The sequence below is a fragment of the Humulus lupulus genome, chromosome 4, assembly GCF_963169125.1.
Source record: "Humulus lupulus chromosome 4, drHumLupu1.1, whole genome shotgun sequence".
NCBI lineage: Eukaryota > Viridiplantae > Streptophyta > Magnoliopsida > Rosales > Cannabaceae > Humulus > Humulus lupulus.
In genome coordinates this window covers 193152332-193169629 of record NC_084796.1, presented here as the reverse complement: position 1 = coordinate 193169629, position 17298 = coordinate 193152332, and the positions used below count along the sequence as shown (strand labels likewise).

Below are 17298 nucleotides of genomic sequence, written 5' to 3'. Positions count from 1 at the left end.
GAATGTGTTTACATGTTATATGATTATAATGAATGCATCTGTTATTTGTGAAACATGTGTTTACTGCTTTGAATATTTGGATTATTGTTATACTCTGTGAGGTTTTCTTATTGAGCCTTGGCTCATGAGTGCTCTATGGTGCAGGTAAGGGCAAGGGTTAGTCGGACCAGCCATGAATTGGGGAGCTTCGAAAGTAGTGTGTACATATGCATCCTACTCAACTGCCATGACCGGGATTGCTAGGGAGGAACTAGAGTTGAACCCTGTTTTGTCGCTTAAGACGATTAGTTTTCATTTTATTTGTCTTTTATCAGTCTGTAAACACTTTTTGGGATCCCATGTATAAACTAAACTCTTTTAATGGAAAATGATTACTACTTTGACCAAAAATTTTAATACCTAACATGTGTTTAGTTTTAATTACACATTTAAGTCCAAATGACTCTCTTAGCAAGTTAAGCATTATTTCAAACATACAGTGTAACGGTCCTTTGGTTTAGTAGGGCATTACACCTGGTGTACTAGTGAAGGTGCCCCAATTTGATGAGATTTTCTATCTCATCACATAGTTGCCATCATTCATTGGTATTGTGGTCAATAAAATTGTGGTACTTGAAAATTTTTCCAGCATCTATTTCCTCCCTCTCTCTCCGAATGGGTTGTGGCCTCTAATAGTGGACTTGCTGTTCTGTGGCCACATATATATTCTCCCAAGTATCAACTAGATCAATATACTCGGAGTATTGGGCGAAGTATTTCTCCTTGGGAGATCTTTTCTCTTTCTTGCTCCCTTTTCCTTTACCCCCACTCAGACCTTCTCTAAGCACAATTGACTGGGAGGGAGTAGATGCTCTAGTACGGAAAGTAGGATGGCAAGCACTGAATCTAACGGGAGCTGCTCCATACCCGATGGGCATGGCGTTGTACCTGGCCTGTGGAGAAACAGTGTCATATTGTGGAGCACTCATTACACTCGTCTGCGCAAAAGTGTATGGCGAGAAATGTAAGTTGGGCTTTGTAGTCGTTGGGATTGTAGGAGCTGGAATTGAGATTGGTCCTCCAAAAGCTCCAATTTGGGCATCTTCCCAATGTATGTACTCTTGGGCCCAATGAATGAAAGCATTGAGCTTGTGGCATCTGCATCTTTGCAGGTGTTCCCGTAGTGGAGAACCTTGTCAGATACCAACTTGTAGGGCCATGAGATGCTAACCATCATCGACCCTCTTGGTCCTCGCAGCTTCCTCCTTAAAGCGTTTAATTTACGCATTAAGGGTCTCGAATGTCCCTTGCTTGATATTAGCCAAGGAGTTAACCTCGAAGCTAACCTTCAAGGGTGCTATGAACTGTCTCTGGAACTCGGAGAACAATTAGGACCAGGAATGAATGAAACTTGGTCGGTGCTTCTTTAACCACTCATTAGATGCTCCCGTCAAGGTTAACGGGAAACAGTGACATCTTGCTTCTTTAGAGACACGGTTCACAAACATCAATCTTTTAAAGTTGGATAGGTGGTCGGATGGGTCCGTCGTCCTGATGTATTGGGTAATGTCTGGCATTTTGAAGCCTCTGGGCAGTGGGGCTTCAACTATGTGCTGGGCACATGGCTCTCCATCTCCATCCTCGGAGTTTGAGTCATGGCCTTTCTTCTTGGCCATCTTTTAGCTTTATCTTTTTTAAACTCTCCAACTCTGCCTGGAGATGATAGTTATGGGCATTGTGTGTCGGGTATGCCCCTAGTTTGGCATTTTTTCTTTCATCTGAGCATTCAGGTTGTCTCGGAGGTTTGGTTTAGGGTATCTCATGTGGAGGTCATTGGGTCCGGCCCTGTTATTGCGAGCATTGAGATTGTATCGCAAGTCAAGTTGCGCGCGCCTGCGGCAACCATCCTCGGGGAATCCTACTTCTATTTCACCATCAGACTCGATGTAATCATTATTCACTAAGATGCTGATGTGATGTTCTAAGTTCATGGAGGCTTCTCTAATGTTGGCTGTTGAGTCTAGTTTTTATCATGTTTTGGTGTTGTTTTTAGTAGTCTTTTATTTCGTTTTTCTTTCATTTAGTGCGGATTTATGCTTTGTTTGTCTGTCTTTGTGAATATCAGGAAGAATTGAGCACGTGGAAGAAAATGCCAAAGAAAGGGAAGAAATAACCAAGTTTTTCATCATATTTCGATAAAGAATGGTTCTCAACATAATTTGGAAGTGTTGGTAAATTTTTGGGATGAAAACTTGAAGAATTGAGAAATCCCTTAAGAGCCACGGCATGAGCAAAGTGGAGCCGCGGCTAGGTGGGAAACAGAACCAATGTTTTTAAGGAAATCCTCGGGCCGCGGCATGGCTAGAGAGAGTCGCGGCATAGATGGGCATTTTGCCTAGAACTCGTCGACGCGGGCCGCGGAATGGCTGACTAATGCCGCGGCATGGAGAGGGCCGTTTGCCCAGGAAATTGGACACGGGCCGCGGCATAGTGTATGTAGAGCCGCGACCCGCCTTTTTAAAATTTGAAGTCCTAGGTTTTATTTTGGCGAAAAAGAGGAGAGAAAAAAGGGACGTACGGACGAGGGAGAGAAGTGCTGGTTTTGAAGGCTCAAGCTTAGAGTATTTTTACATGTTTTTCTTCTTTTCCTGATGTTATCTTTAATTTTTGTTGTGATTAGCACTATGGTTATGAACTAATTTTCTGTTTAGGATGTTTAATTGAATCACTTGAATCCCTGTTATGAACTAATGCAATTTTAATATTCTTCTTCTTCAATCTTCTTCAATTCCATATAACCTGTTCTTATAGATTGATTATTGATTGGCCATCTTTAGTCATTTACATATGTTTTTAAGTCAAAATCTGAGAAGTGAGATTTAATTCTGCTATGGTTATATTGGACATAATTCTAATTTAGAACGAAAGTATCTGAATTAATTGTGTAACTGTTATTAAGTTGTTGAGATTAATGCTACCTGTGTGGTTCAATTTACCATAGAAATATAGGAAATTGTCACCTAGGTTGAGTTTATAATTCATAGTATGATTATAGGCTGCTGTATCAACTTGTTAATTGAATTAGGTAAAAAGAAGAAGAATTCACACTTTGCATTAGGGAATAATAGGGAGGATAGTTGATGAGATTGAATATCCTAATTGTTTCTCAGTGATTAAATTAAAAGTTTTTCCATTAGTTGTTATTCCATTCAATTTTCAATTATTGTTTCTGCAATTTATAGTTTCTTTTGCTGTATTTACAAAAATCAAGAATTTCAATTCATCAAATAGAACAAGAAATTAATTGACTGGTAATTGATAAATCAGTCCTTGAGGACGATACTTGGTTTTACCATTTTATTACGAGTTTGCGACTGTGTGCACTTGCATAGCAAAAATATCGCAACATTGGCACCCTACCATGGGTTTCCTCGAGGCTGCTAAGGCACGAAGGGTTCTCTTTCCCGGTGCCTGGGCAGGATTCCTTGGGCTTCTTGGACGTTGTGTACCTAGGAGTCTCAAACTCCATCAAATTCATTAGGGTCTCGCACCCTCCTCGAAAGGTCAAGCGGCTCAGAAGCTTGTCAAGACCTCTTCCGCTTGTGGTGAGCCTTAGCACTTTCTCCCACTGGAGGAACTGGGTGCACCAGGGGTACACCAGCTGGGTGTACAGGTGGCACGCCAGCTGGTGGTTCTAGTGGCACATCAGCATGATGTGCAGCTGGTACACCAGCTGGCTACACATGTATCTCAACTTTGGGGTCAACCTGGAGCCCTTGGGCTAACATCGTGGCTCTTATGGAATTCACCACCTCTTGCAAGGCGGTGATATTTCCTTTTTGTGCCTCCATTTTACATTGTTAGGAGGCAATCTGATCTTTCAACGCCACCACGTTTGGTGGCTCTTCGAACCAAGAAGACATTGAGTAGTCAGGGTCTCCATCATCTCTGCCATATCCTTTGTTATCGACCACCTACAGAATAGCCGCTGGAGGTGGGTGGACTAGTTCTCCTCCAACGGCGGCGGGGAGGCCATCTTCAGGTAGAGTTTTGCGGTTGTTCACCATTGTTGCTACTCTTGCTTTCTTCAAGCTCTCAACGAAAGCACCAAAATGTTGACTAGCTTTTCTGCTAACAACTAAGTACGCTAAAGCTTTAAAGAAAATGGGATCGGTACGTAGATTTTTACGTGGCTCGGGTTCTTAATTAACCCTAGTCCACAAGTCACATGTATAATGATACTTAAGAACTTCCACAACTCAAGTTCTCTTGGTTTCCAGGCAATGTATCACCTCACCTTGAAAATAAGAATTTGGATCCTTTACAATATGTGCCTTCGCCCTATTTATAGGTTTCTGGGGCAATTAAACTCATTAATTGGAGTTGATTACAATTATTCTCATTTAATGGGGATTTGTTACATAAGAAATACACATTCTATACCTGAATGACCTAGTGAGCTCCTACGTATCTTGGTGGGCCCAAAGTGAGGAATGTCAGCCCACCATTTTGTTGAGGTAAACGCCTCTGACATTGTCAGATTAGTAGTTTCACATATCCCCAAGTAAGGTCGCATCGTGGTACATCAATTTTGTCGTTTGTACAGAGTCGACACCACGAGTAGGTGTCAGAAAGTTGTATGTGATCCAAGGTTAGTGTGGTTGACACCTGGAAACCGCTCTCCTCGTCCAAAGGAAAGTCCTCGCAGACTAACAAGAGGTGATAAGGGAGGAGATGTTCTCATAGAAATACCAGGAGCACCATCCTGTGGCAGGGTCCTCGGGGAGAGATACTTCTAGGAAGATGTACTTGTAGTCTCTCAAAACTCCTAATAAGGTTTAGTTTCTTGATTAGCGTGACAAGGTCCTCGGGGAGTGATCCTGATAGCGTGTCAGGAGGGCACGAGGACCATTTAACTTAATTATATTATTATATAATTGAGTATGCATGATTATGTGTATTAAAGGTGTTTAGAGACCCGTTTTGTTAAAAATGGGCATTTTTATAATTTTGACCTATTGAAGATATAATTGTAATTATTATGTGTTATGTGCATTGAGACCACATTATTATGTGGATATATGTGATATTCGACATCAGTGGGTCCTTTCGAGCGGTTTTAGCGGAAAAGTCACAACAGGGAAAAACGCCCGGCTTGGGTTGAGGCTGGAGGTATTTTGGGAATTTGATCAAATATAATTAATGGATATGGTAATTGTGTTTGGTGGATATTAGTGATAATTGGAGATTAGTGGTGTAAATAGTTTAATGGGAACTATAGGCAAATGACCAAATTTCCATTAGGGTTTGTTAAAGGATTAATTAAAGTGAGGGGTAAAAGGGTCTTTTGACCCTAAGATTGGTAAGAAATGGCTAAGTTTTGATTCCCTTGGTCATTCACGTTTCTCCTCTCTCTTTATTTCTCTCATCTTCTTCTTTAATTTACCAAAACACAGACACACAATTCGCAAAGCTAGAGGCTAAGTCTTGGGATTCTGAGGATTCTAGGAGGGATTAGCAATAATTAAGGGTCTCCTTCAACATAGGGATTTCAGATTTTGAGCAGAGGTGAGCCTTTTCTTTTCTTGTTCTTCATTTGGCTCATAGAGTTCTTCAAAATTTGGGGCTTTGTTGAATTATGAGTTTTTAAGGTTCCTAGGCTAATTGTTTGTGTGTATTAATGTTAGAAACTAGCTTTTATTAGTCCTTGCAGCTTCACTTCTTACTGGAATCCATGATTTGGGATTGTTTTTCATATTGGAATATTTGGGGATTTTTTAACCTAGTTTGTTAGAATTGGTTAGTTCCAAGTGGTTATTATGGGTTTAAAGATGTCTTTATTTTCTACATGGAGTATTGAACTAATTAGTGGTACATAATATTGGGTTTGGTACTTGACTGGGTTGGATTTTGGGTAATTTTGTGCGAATTGGTGTTCTGAAATCGCAAGGATTGATTTCGGGAAGAACTTAAATTTCTGGGCTGCGATTTGGGTTTCAATGGACCTAGCGTGACCGCACTAGTGTTACAGAAACCCACGAATTATGCAATAGTGCGATCACGCTATGTGCTAGAAAGCCCAAACTTTCGGATAGCGCGATCGCGCCCAGGGGCTAGTGCAACCACGCCAGGTGCCCATAAAATGCGTGTTTCTAATTTTGTGAGTTAGGTCAGAAATTCTTAGGATTTTATTTGGGGGGCCACTTGGGGGATTAGGGGACAATTCTATTACCTTGTTTAATCTAATAGGAGGTCGCGAGAGCTAGGGTTTAATTCAGGAGCCCATAATTGAACTTAGTTCTTAAAGAATGTATCATTGATGTTGTGACTAGGGTTTTCGAGGGGCGCGGGGAAAGGATCGAACTCGAGGTCGTTTCACCTTCGGCATAGACCTCGAGGTAAGAAAACTAGCATATGCACATAGAGTAGGGCATCGGTCTTGTTATGCTAATATCTGTGTTTGTTTAATCTGATTGCACTCCATTTATCTGTGATTGATCAGCATGGTCTATATTCAGCAATAATCATGCGGAATGTAGGTCGTGATGGAAGGGACACCATGGGAGTGTTGTACACACTCGCCCGGCATTGATGGTAAGCTTGATGCTGGGAGACAAGCCTCGCTCGTTAAGGCCGCTTGGGCAAGTCGTGTAAATGGTTTTTGTGTTGGAATGAATGTATTTATAATCTGTGAAGCATGCTAATTGTTGTTTATATTTAATGTGATTATTACTATGCCTTGTCAAGTTTTCTTGTTGGGCCTATGCTCATGGGTGCTCTGTTGTGCAGGTAAGGGCAAGGAGAAATTGACCAGCCATGAGTTGGAGGTCTTTGGAGCGACACGTACATGTTTGGCCTGCTCAGCCCTTAGGGTCGGGATATTTGAGGGACTTAGGGTAATAGTCAATTTTTTCTCTTAGGTTGACATGTTTGATAATAATGATGTAATAACCATTTTTTTTACACTCTTTTTGGGAACCCTTGTAAATCTTTAAAGTTGTAATGGAAAATTTTATACCTTTTGACCAAATTTTTAGTACTTAAACCTTTAATTAACTTTAATTACACTTTTGAGTCCAAATGACTCGCTTAATAAGTTAGGCACTATATTAAACACATGGTGTAACTGTCTTGGATTAGTAGGGTGTTACAATTTGGTATCAGAGTTGCCAGGGCTTTATGGTTCCTAAAGATTGACCGAACATGTACGCTTGATATTATAGACAAGCTCGACTTACGGTTCGGTGGGTAATGGGTTGAATACATGCTTAATGGTTTATTTGAGTTATATGCCTTATTTGCATGCTAGGATAGGTAGCATGATATATATTGTTAGGGCATGGCCTTCTTGACTACTATGTGATTAGTATAGAGATACTTATTAGCATTATTGTTGCATGTGAATGTTGTGTTTGTTCGGTTTTGACAGTGGGACGGTTTCTGGATGTTGTTATCATGCTTGATAAGTTAAGTCATTGATTTCAAACATACTTGGAAGTTATGCCTCCAAGGTGGTCAATCAAATTAAATGGCACTAATAGGGAGGCCAGAAATGATAACCTGGGACAAAACCCTCCACTTTCCCCTCAGAGTTGGCAGAAAATGTCAGCAGCAAGAGGATGAGATTAGATGGTTGAGGTAGCAGGTTCTACTAGGGAATGTTGCCTCACTCGCACCCCCTGCAGTGGCACCGATATTGGTATAGCCAGAGATTGAGAATAGATGGGAACCACTTTCGAGAGGTTCTAAAAGTACCACCCTCCAACTTTTGAGGGGGTCTAGTCCACTTAGGGATGACCAGTGGATGGGCATGATCAGTTCCATCCTTGACTTTATTAGGGTAGCGAGTAATGATAGGGTGGTCTACGCCACTTACATGTTGTGGAATGACGCCCAGGTCTAGTAAGAGGTAGTATCACGGACCCGAAATGTGGCTACAATGGGCTGGGAGGAGTTTAGGGAGTTGTTCAGCAAGAAATATTACAATGATGTAGTCCGAACTGTAAAGATGGATGAGTTCATGAGTCTAGTTCAGGGCAATATGACAATGACTAAGTATGCTCTGAAGTTCAACAGGTTGGCATAGTTTTCCTCTGACTTGGTGCCAACTGATGTGACCAGGAAAGAACGGTTTGTTCGGGGGCTAAACTCCATTATAGCCTGGGATTTCATAATTACATTGGTACCTAGAGTTACCACATATTCTCAAGTAGTAGAGAATGCCCTTATTGCTAAAGAGGAAGAGGAACAGATATGGAAGGAAGGCACCGCAAAGCACGATGCTCGGAGGATGGTACCTCAGTTTACTGGATCGAGTAGGGGCGGTGGCCCAAGTGATCAGAAAAGGAGGACTGCAGATACATTTAGTTCCCCCCGTTCGGACAAGAGATTTCAGGGTACTCAAGGTGGTCGTCAGGAAGGGAGTAAGAGCTAGAAGAATTATCCAGAGTGTGCCTGGTGCAGGTGACGTCACTTGGGAGAATACCGTGCTAAGGCATGTTTCATATGTGAAGTGGTGGGTCATCTCCAGAAAGATTGCCCATAGTTGAAGAAAGAGGAATCGAAGATAGGTGACAACTTGGTTCCAGCTCGAGTATTCACATTGACACAAACAGAGATTGAGGCTAGTCCCTCTGTCGTGATAGGTCAGATTTCTAGTGCTGGTTGTTCTTATACAGTGTTGATTGATTCTGGTACTACGCACTCATTTGTATCTAATAAGGTGATAGACAAACTTAGTACACCATGTGGTGTGTATGTTGTGGGTTTGGGACTTTGTTTCCTACTTGGGAATTGGTAGTTTCTAGAAGATGGATTAGATCCTTAACAGTAGAGATGGATAGTAGGGAATTGTTTGTGGACCTAAATGAGTTAGCAATGGAGGATTTTGATATGATACTAGGTATGGAATGGTTAGCGAAGTATGGGGCAGCCATAGATTGTAAAAGGAGGATGGTGACTTTTGAACATGAGGGAGAGGACTCGTTCGTGTTGTGGGTGTTGTGAGCGTGCCTCGCATTCAAATGATTTTGGCATTGAAGGCTAGAAACCTATTGCAAGAAGGTTGCATTGGATTCTTAGCTAGTGTGGTGGATACCACTAAGGTTGTACCAGTTGGAGCAAATGAGACTAGATTGGTCTGTGAGTTTCTGGATGTGTTTCCAGAAGACCTATCGGGATTAACACCCATAAGGAGAATGAGTTTGTTATTCAGTTGGCACTAGGAAAGAAACCGGTATCCAAGGAACCTTACAGAATGGCACCCGTATAATAGAAGGAATTGAGGGTTTAGTTACAAGAGTTACTTGACTTAGGATATGGTGCGCCAAGTGCACTAGTATTTTTTCTCACCGTAGGGTGCACCAGTGTTCTCCATTAAGAAAAAGGATGGGTCATTGAGGATGTGTATCGACTACCGATAATTGAACAAGCTGACTATTAAGAATAAGTATATGCTGCCAAGGATCAACGACTTGTTTGACCAGTTGCAAAGCAAGACGGTGTTTTCAAAGATTCATCTTCGATTTTTTTATCACCAGTTGAGGATCAAAGAGGAGGATGTTCCAAAAACTACTTTTTGCACGAGGTATGGACATTTTGAGTTTTTAGTTATATCATTTAGAGTGACTAATACCATGACCGCTTGTATGAATCTGATGAACGGGGTGTTCAAAGATTATCTTGACACGTTCATGATTGTGTTCATTGATGACATACTGATTTACTCCCAATCAGAAGCAAAACACGAGGAGCATCTCCATTTGGTATTACAGAGGCTGAGGGAGCACAGTTTATATGCCAAGTTCAAGAAGTGTGAGTTCTTGTTTCCTCAAGTGACGTTTCTTGGTCACATTGTTAGGAAGGACAAGATTATGGTGGATTCGACCAAAATCGAGGCGATGAGAGATTGGCCAAGGCGAAGAAGTGTTTCAGAGATCAGAAGTTTCCTTGGGTTGGCAGTGTATTATAGGCGTTTTGTTGTGTTGGTTTTTATAGATCAAATAAGAGATTATACGCAGCTGAACATCAATCAAAATTGTTAATTTAACCCCACAAGATTTCTAGATCTACTTCTTCACATACGTATACATATTGAATCAAAGAGCTGAATAGAAAAATGACCTCAAGTCCTTCCTTGCTGCTATCTTTTTGTACGGCAAAATCCTTGAGATCTCACACCAAGATTTTCCAAAATGTTCTCGACACACAAAGAACGAGTGTGGGCTCGTTATACAAAACAATAGGCAAGATCTATTTATCTGATGTTCTCAACACATGAGATCTGATAAAGTTTGGATCTAAATTTGTGAAGAACAGTGACCAATGCTTGTAGCACTGTTCTATTTCTCTCAGGGAGATTTCACGATATATTTTCTATCTCTGAAAAGTATCGCTCTAGTAAAACTGATCTCCTATCTTTAATATATCCAATATATATTAAAATAAATAATATTAGTTATTTTAAACAATTTAAAACAACTAATCAGTTATCAGATTTTTGTTTAAATAATAATATTTTAAAAATATTAAAATATCTCATTATTTATTTAATATTTAAATAACTAAAATTGTTGAACCAAGATTCTTCTAGAATCTTCTTGTGCGTGTAGCACAGTGTCTATGCACTGTGCTACACGCCCACCCCATGCCAGGGAGGGCATGTGATTTTCCCAATTTTTTCATCATTATTTAAATACCAAAATTCCCAAAAATAAATTAATTCAAAATTAATTATATTTTTGTTAAATCAAATAATTAATTAATTACACATAATTATACAATAATTATGTTTAGTGCATAGAAAAATATTTTACTTATCAAATAAGTCCTTTTGCCCAATTTTGTATTTGTCTTTGTCAGTGTTTGTTTAAGCCATTTCGGGGACCCTTTAATCATAATAGTTAATTTAGTGCATAGAAAACTAAATAATTAAACTCTTTAATCATAATAGTTAATTTATTAATTCTGATATTTCTCCACTATAAATTCATAATTGAACTCTTTATGTTATAGATATACTTTTACAGAAATCTTATTTTAAGTTGTCCATTGATATAACCATCTTACAATAGTTCAACCCTCTAATTAATTAGTTCATAAATTAGAATGGAATAAATAGCATTTTACTTTTCCAATTTACTTCTTATTCCTTAAGTACCATTAATTCACTAGTGAATAATTAATCTATAATCTAATTATAGGTTTGAACTCAAAATCATTCAGTTCAAGAATTAACCCTTAAATGAACCAATATACGATCCATTAGGAAAGATTAGATTTCGTATTGTTGATACATGTTCCCAGCCATCCATGGTATTAAATCTCCAAAACAAAAGTCATTAGTCTCAATCTATGAAGAGACCTTAACAAACATAAATAGGAGTTCATGAACACTCAGGATTTAGGCTGATCTATAAATGATCATCAGTTATGATATGAATTACAAATCTTTATTATTAAATGGTTTTTGGATAAAGACTTTTATTCATATTGGTCCTTGTAATATATAATCATATTATATAAAGCTCATTTACCAAGATGTCTTACCACATCAATAATCAGAATCTAGATTATTTGTATCAACATGATACTCAGTAAACCGTACTTACAATCCTAATTAAAGAATCCCATAACTTCAATTTGTTGTTGACTATTTTTATTCATTCATGTGATCTTAATTCTCTCGTACTAATAAAAGATCACATTCTCTATAATGAATATGGAATTTTTCTGATATTTACAAAGAAATTATTCAAACAATAATTTAAATAATCTAAATATAACAATTATAGACCATTGTATTTATTTATTCATTGAAATAATAAATGTCTTTTACATGCTTTTAGGAAATACTCCTAACAATCTCCCACTTGTACTTAAAGCAAGTAAAGCATTTCTCTCAATCCCATATTACGCACATGACCCTCGAATCGCTTTGCAAGAAGCATCTTCATAAACGGGTCTGCCAGGTTGTGTTCTGATGCGATTTTCAGAATGGACACATCTCCTCTATGTACGATTTCTCTGACTAAGTGGTATTTGCACTCTATATTCTTTCCCCTCTTGTGGCTTCTTGGTTCTTTAGAATTAGCCACGGCTCCACTGTTGTCACAGTAAAGCACAAGTGGTTTCTCCAGTTCTTGAACCACTTCCAGATCCGTGTAGAACTTTTTCAGCCAAACTGTTTCTTTAGCTGCTATGTATTCAGCTTCCATGGTTGAATCAGCTATACTGGATTGCTTAATGCTTCTCCAGACAACTGCTCCACCACCAAGAGTGAATACTGACCCCGAAGTAGATTTTCTACTATCTTTGTCTGATTGAAAATCTGAGTCAGTGTATCCAGTAAGTTCAAGGTCACTACCCGAATATACTAGCATATAGTTCTTCGTTCTCCTGAGATACTTGAGAATATGTTTCACCGCAATCCAGTGTTCCAAACCTGGATTTGACTGATAACGACTGACAATTCCTACTACATAACATATGTCAAGTCTAGTGTATAACATTGCATACATTAGGCTACCTACAGCTAATGCATAGGGATACTTTCTCATGTCCTCTTGCTCTTGTGGTGTCTTTGGACGCTAATCTTTGCAAAGAGTAATTCCATGTCTGGTCGGCAATTGACCCTTTTTGGAATTTTCCATAGAGAACCTTTCAAGCACTTTATCAATATAATTTGCTTGTGAAAGTGCCAAGAGCTTGTTCTTTCTATCTCTTAGAATTTTAATGCCTAGAACATAGCTCGCTTCTCCCAAATCGTTCATTTGGAATTTGTCAGCCAACCATTTCTTTACATTTGATAATGTCTCTACATCATTCCCAATGAGTAGGATATCATCAACGTAAAGAACTAAGAAAACCAAAACTTTCCCTATGATGTATTTATAAACACATGCTTCATCAATATTTTGTTCGAAGCCATATGTTTTGATAGTTTCATCAAAAGTTAAGTTCGAAGATCTTGATGCTTGTTTCAATCCATATATGGATTTAAACAACTTGCATACCTTTTGATCTTGATCCTTCTTAATAAACCCTTCTGGTTGTTCCATATATATGGTTTCATCAAGTTGGCCATTTAGAAAGGCTGTCTTGACATCCATTTGCCAGATCTCGTAATCATAGATGGCAGCTATGGAAAAAAGTATGCGAATGGACTTAAGCATGGCTACAGGAAAAAATGTTTCTTCATAATCTACACCTTCTCTCTGTGTGTAGCCTTTGGCCACAATCCTTGCTTTATAAGTCTCTACCTTTCCATCTGCACCCCTTTTCTTCTTGTAGATCCATTTACATCCAATGGCTTTAACATTGTTAGGCAGATCTACAAGTTCCTAGACAGAATTCGAATACATTGATTTCATTTCTTGATTCATGGCAGCTTGCCACTTATCAACATCAGGGTCTTCCATTGTTTCTTTAAAAGTCAATAGATCGTCCTTTTCAGTATCTGATTCAAGAATGTGTGCCTCATGTTCGTAGCGAATAGGTTGTCTCACAATCCTCCCACTACGACGTTGCACTGGTTTTTCCTTTTCAGGGATTGTAGTTTCTTTGGTTGTTTTATCATTAACTGGTGAAGAAGATGGAGATGAAATTTTATCTATCATTAGTTCCTGTAAAACTACTTTGCTCTGAGGTTTAAAATCATTCATATAGTCGTGTTCTAAAAAGGTTGCATTCATTGAAACAAATACCTTTTGATCACTTGGACTATAAAAATATATGCCTCTTGTTTTTGGAGCATAGCCCACAAATATACACACTTCAGACCTTGAATCCTGTTTTCCAGATTTAGGTCTTAGCACATGAGTAGGACAACCCCAAATACGGAAATGTCATAAAATAGGTTTATTTCCATTCCATAATTCTAGTGGTGTCTTTGTCACAGCTTTGGACGGAACTACATTCAAAATGTAATTAGTTGTTTGAAGTGCATATCCCCAAAATGATAAGGGAAATGAAGAGTAGCTTATCATAGACCTGACCATGTCCAACAAGGTCCGGTTTCTTCTCTCTAAGACTCCATTTTGTTGTGGTGTTCCAGGTACTGTGAGTTGGGATAGAATAACATGCTCTAGCAAGAAATCTTTGAATTTAGAATCCAAATATTCACCACCACGGTCAAATCGGAGTGTCTTTAAAGATTTACCTAATTGCTTCTCAACTAAGGCTTTGAAGTCTTTAAACCTATCAAAAGTTTCTGACTTCTTAAGCATTAGGTAGACATGACCGTATCTAGAATAGTCGTCAGTAAATGTGTCAAAATATTAATAACTACCTCGAGCTTGAATGTTAATTGGACCACATACATCACTATGTATAAGCTCTAGCGGTTCTTTGGCTCTATTTCCCTTTGAAGTGAAAGGTCGTTTTGTCAATTTTCCTTCTAAACAGGATTCACAAACCGATAGGGTTCCAACTGTTAGTTCCCTCAAAGGTCCATCTTTAGTTAACCGCTTTATCCTATCTAGACTAATATGACCTAATCTTAAGTGCCAAAGATACGTGTCATTTTCTTTATAAATATTTTGTCTTTTGTTACTTTGTGGATTAGCTACTTTGAATAATTCAGAATTATTGAGCGATTTTTCAGTTGGATTAAGCATGTACAGTCCAACCCATGCCAGGGAGGGCATGTGATTTTCCCAATTTTTTCATCATTATTTAAATACCAAAATTCCCAAAAAATAAAATAAAATAAAATAAAATAAAGTACTATAATAGAAAAAAAAAACATACTACAACTAAAAGGCGTGTGTAGTGCTCTGGCTTCTCTCCGATGAAGAAGAAGAAGGTCACTCGGAAGCCTCCATCCAGATTTCGAAATGAGGAAATTCCTTCCCCTAAGATTGGGGTGGATCAGTTGCCGTCTAATGTAGATCCCTTGCTGCAAGTATCTGAAGAGGCCGTTAGTCTGGCCAAGGGTTCTGTTGCGAAGGGTCTGGTCCCTTCTGATGGTGATTTTGATACCTGCCTAGCTGATGGATCGTCGATTGCTAATGGAATGGAAGGGTCTGTGAAAGAAGATTTCATTGGTTCTGCTCAATCACACTGGGCAAAACTTAAGGACAAGCAGACGATTAGTGAGGCAGCTAAACTTCATTATGAGGAGCCTATCGTCAAAGAAGGAAAGAAGGTGGCTCAGCTAGATTTGAATGAGGTTGCTGAACAAGCTCAATCTTGGAATTCAGCTGTTATCTGTATGGTGATGGGAGCCAACCCCCCATTTACAGTCTTTGAAGGGTTTGTGAAACGTGTTTGGGGCCATCTGGGAATTGAGCGTATTGTGAGGATATAGGCCTGACCATTGTGAAATTCAATGATGAGGCTACTAGGGACTTTGTACTGGAAACGGGTATGGTGCATTTTGACAAGAAACCGGTGATTGTGAGACCTTGGACTCAAGATCTCGATACTATCAGATTGGTTAGGTCGGTTCCTTTATGGATCAGATTACCTAATCTTGGTCTTCAGTATTGGGGCCAGAAATGTCTCAGTGCATTGGTTAGCACTATAGGGAAACCTATAATGGTTGATAAATTCACTAAGGAGCGATCGATGATTAGATATGCGAGAATTCTAGTGGAAATGGAAATATCTGATAACCCGCCTTTTACCATTTATTTTGTGAATGAAAGGGGTCAAGTTCAAGAGCAATTTGTTGAGTATGAGTGGCTGCCCATTAAGTGCAATAACTGTAAAGGGTATGGCCATAACATGGCTGAATGCAAGAAAATCGATTCCAATAGGTGGGTAAAGAAGGAGGTAGCAGCTCTGGAAAAAGAGGGAGTATCTTCGGTTTTAGGAGCTGTTGCAGCTGATCAATCTACAGGATGCTCAGCCAAAGATCCTGGTTCATCTAAGGTAGACTTCGGGAAAACTGAAGTAACTGGTAGTGATCCCAGTATCACTACTGGTAGGGATACTGTTGGTACTTCTCAGGTTTTGTCCTTGTCTCCTGATCCTAATAATAAGGAGAATTGGGAAGTGCCAAAAAAGACAGGGAATTCTCGAGGGAAAGGGAAGATGCATAGGCCTGGGATTGCTAAGAAGCAGAATGCATTTAAAGTTCTTCAAGAGCAAGTGATAGGTGGTCCGAGTGGGCATTTAGATGACTTGAATCTAGATGGATTGCTCCAATCTACTTAGTTGGAATGTGAGGGGTATGAATAAAAGAGGGAAGCAATTAGCTATCCTGAATGTGTTAAGGATTAATAAAGTTGGTATTGGAGTTTTGTTGGAGAATAAGCTGAAAAAGGAAAAAATTGAAGATATGATGGGTAATCTTTATTGTGGGTGGGATTTCTACAGCAGTAGAAACTCGGAAGGTAGGCTTTTGGTGTTATGGAGGAAAGCTTTTGCTAAGGTTCAGGTATTATTTGATCACTGCCAAATGATACACTGTTCAATAAAATTCTCAGGCAATTTGAAGGAGTATTTGGTTACCTTTGTTTATGGTCTTAATACGATTGAAGAGAGATTAGAGCTATGGAGGGGGATTTCTTGCATTCAAGTTATGCATAGGCCTTGGTTGATTATGGGAGACTTTAATGCAGTTTTCAATTTTGATGATAGGGTAGGAGGGAGGCCTATTAGCTCAGCTGAATTAGTTTATTCTAATGCCTGGCTTGCCATGTCTCATATGGTTTCTATTAAGAGAATAGGCTCCAATTTTACTTGGACCAACAAACAAGATGGTGAGGACAGGATCTATTCAAGGATAGATCATGCTTTTATTAATGAAGATTGGATTGATGAGCTGCCTAATTCAATAGCAGAGTTTCACTGGGAGACTTACTCGGATCATTGCTTCTGTCTCATTAAATTTCTCAAGATAGGATCGCTGGGTACAAAACCTTTCAGGTTCTTTAATTTTTGGACTTCTCACAAAAGGTTTAAGGAGTTGGTGTGTGAGAATTGGAATAAACCCTTGGCTTTGAGAGGTTTGTTGGGTGTGACTAGGAAGCTTCTCAGATTAAAGCATGTGCTGAAAGTGTTCAATAGGAGAGAATTTGGTGATATTGAACAAAGTTTTCACTTGGCTAAAAGTGATTATCAGTTGGCTCTCACTAAAGCTCAAGCTACTCCATCAGATTTAGTTGCTCAGGAGGCTGAAAAAACTGCAGCTTTGCATTATCAAGAGATTGCTTAAAGGTACCGTAGTTTCTTAATACAAAGGAGCAAAATTACTTGGTTACAGAAAGGGGATGATAATAATGCTTATTTCCATGGATGCATTAAAAAACGAAGGGAGGAGAATCGTATTGTCTCCTTTATGAACGATCAAGGGGAAATAGTTGAAGATTATGG

General features: G+C 39.1%; 1 protein-coding gene across 1 annotated transcript; it reads left to right on the top strand.

The window, feature by feature from the left end:
- The first annotated feature begins 15345 nt into the window (after positions 1-15345).
- On the top strand, positions 15346-16137 carry LOC133832762 (uncharacterized). The gene has a single exon (XM_062263066.1). It carries the CDS (start codon positions 15346-15348, stop codon positions 16135-16137), a length of 792 nt encoding a protein of 263 aa, XP_062119050.1.
- Positions 16138-17298: the final 1161 nt, after the last annotated feature.

Excerpts from the sequence above, each read along its gene's own strand:
- LOC133832762 (XM_062263066.1), top strand. The coding sequence starts at position 15,346 with ATGGTGCATTTTGACAAGAAACCGGTGATTGTGAGACCTTGGACTCAA.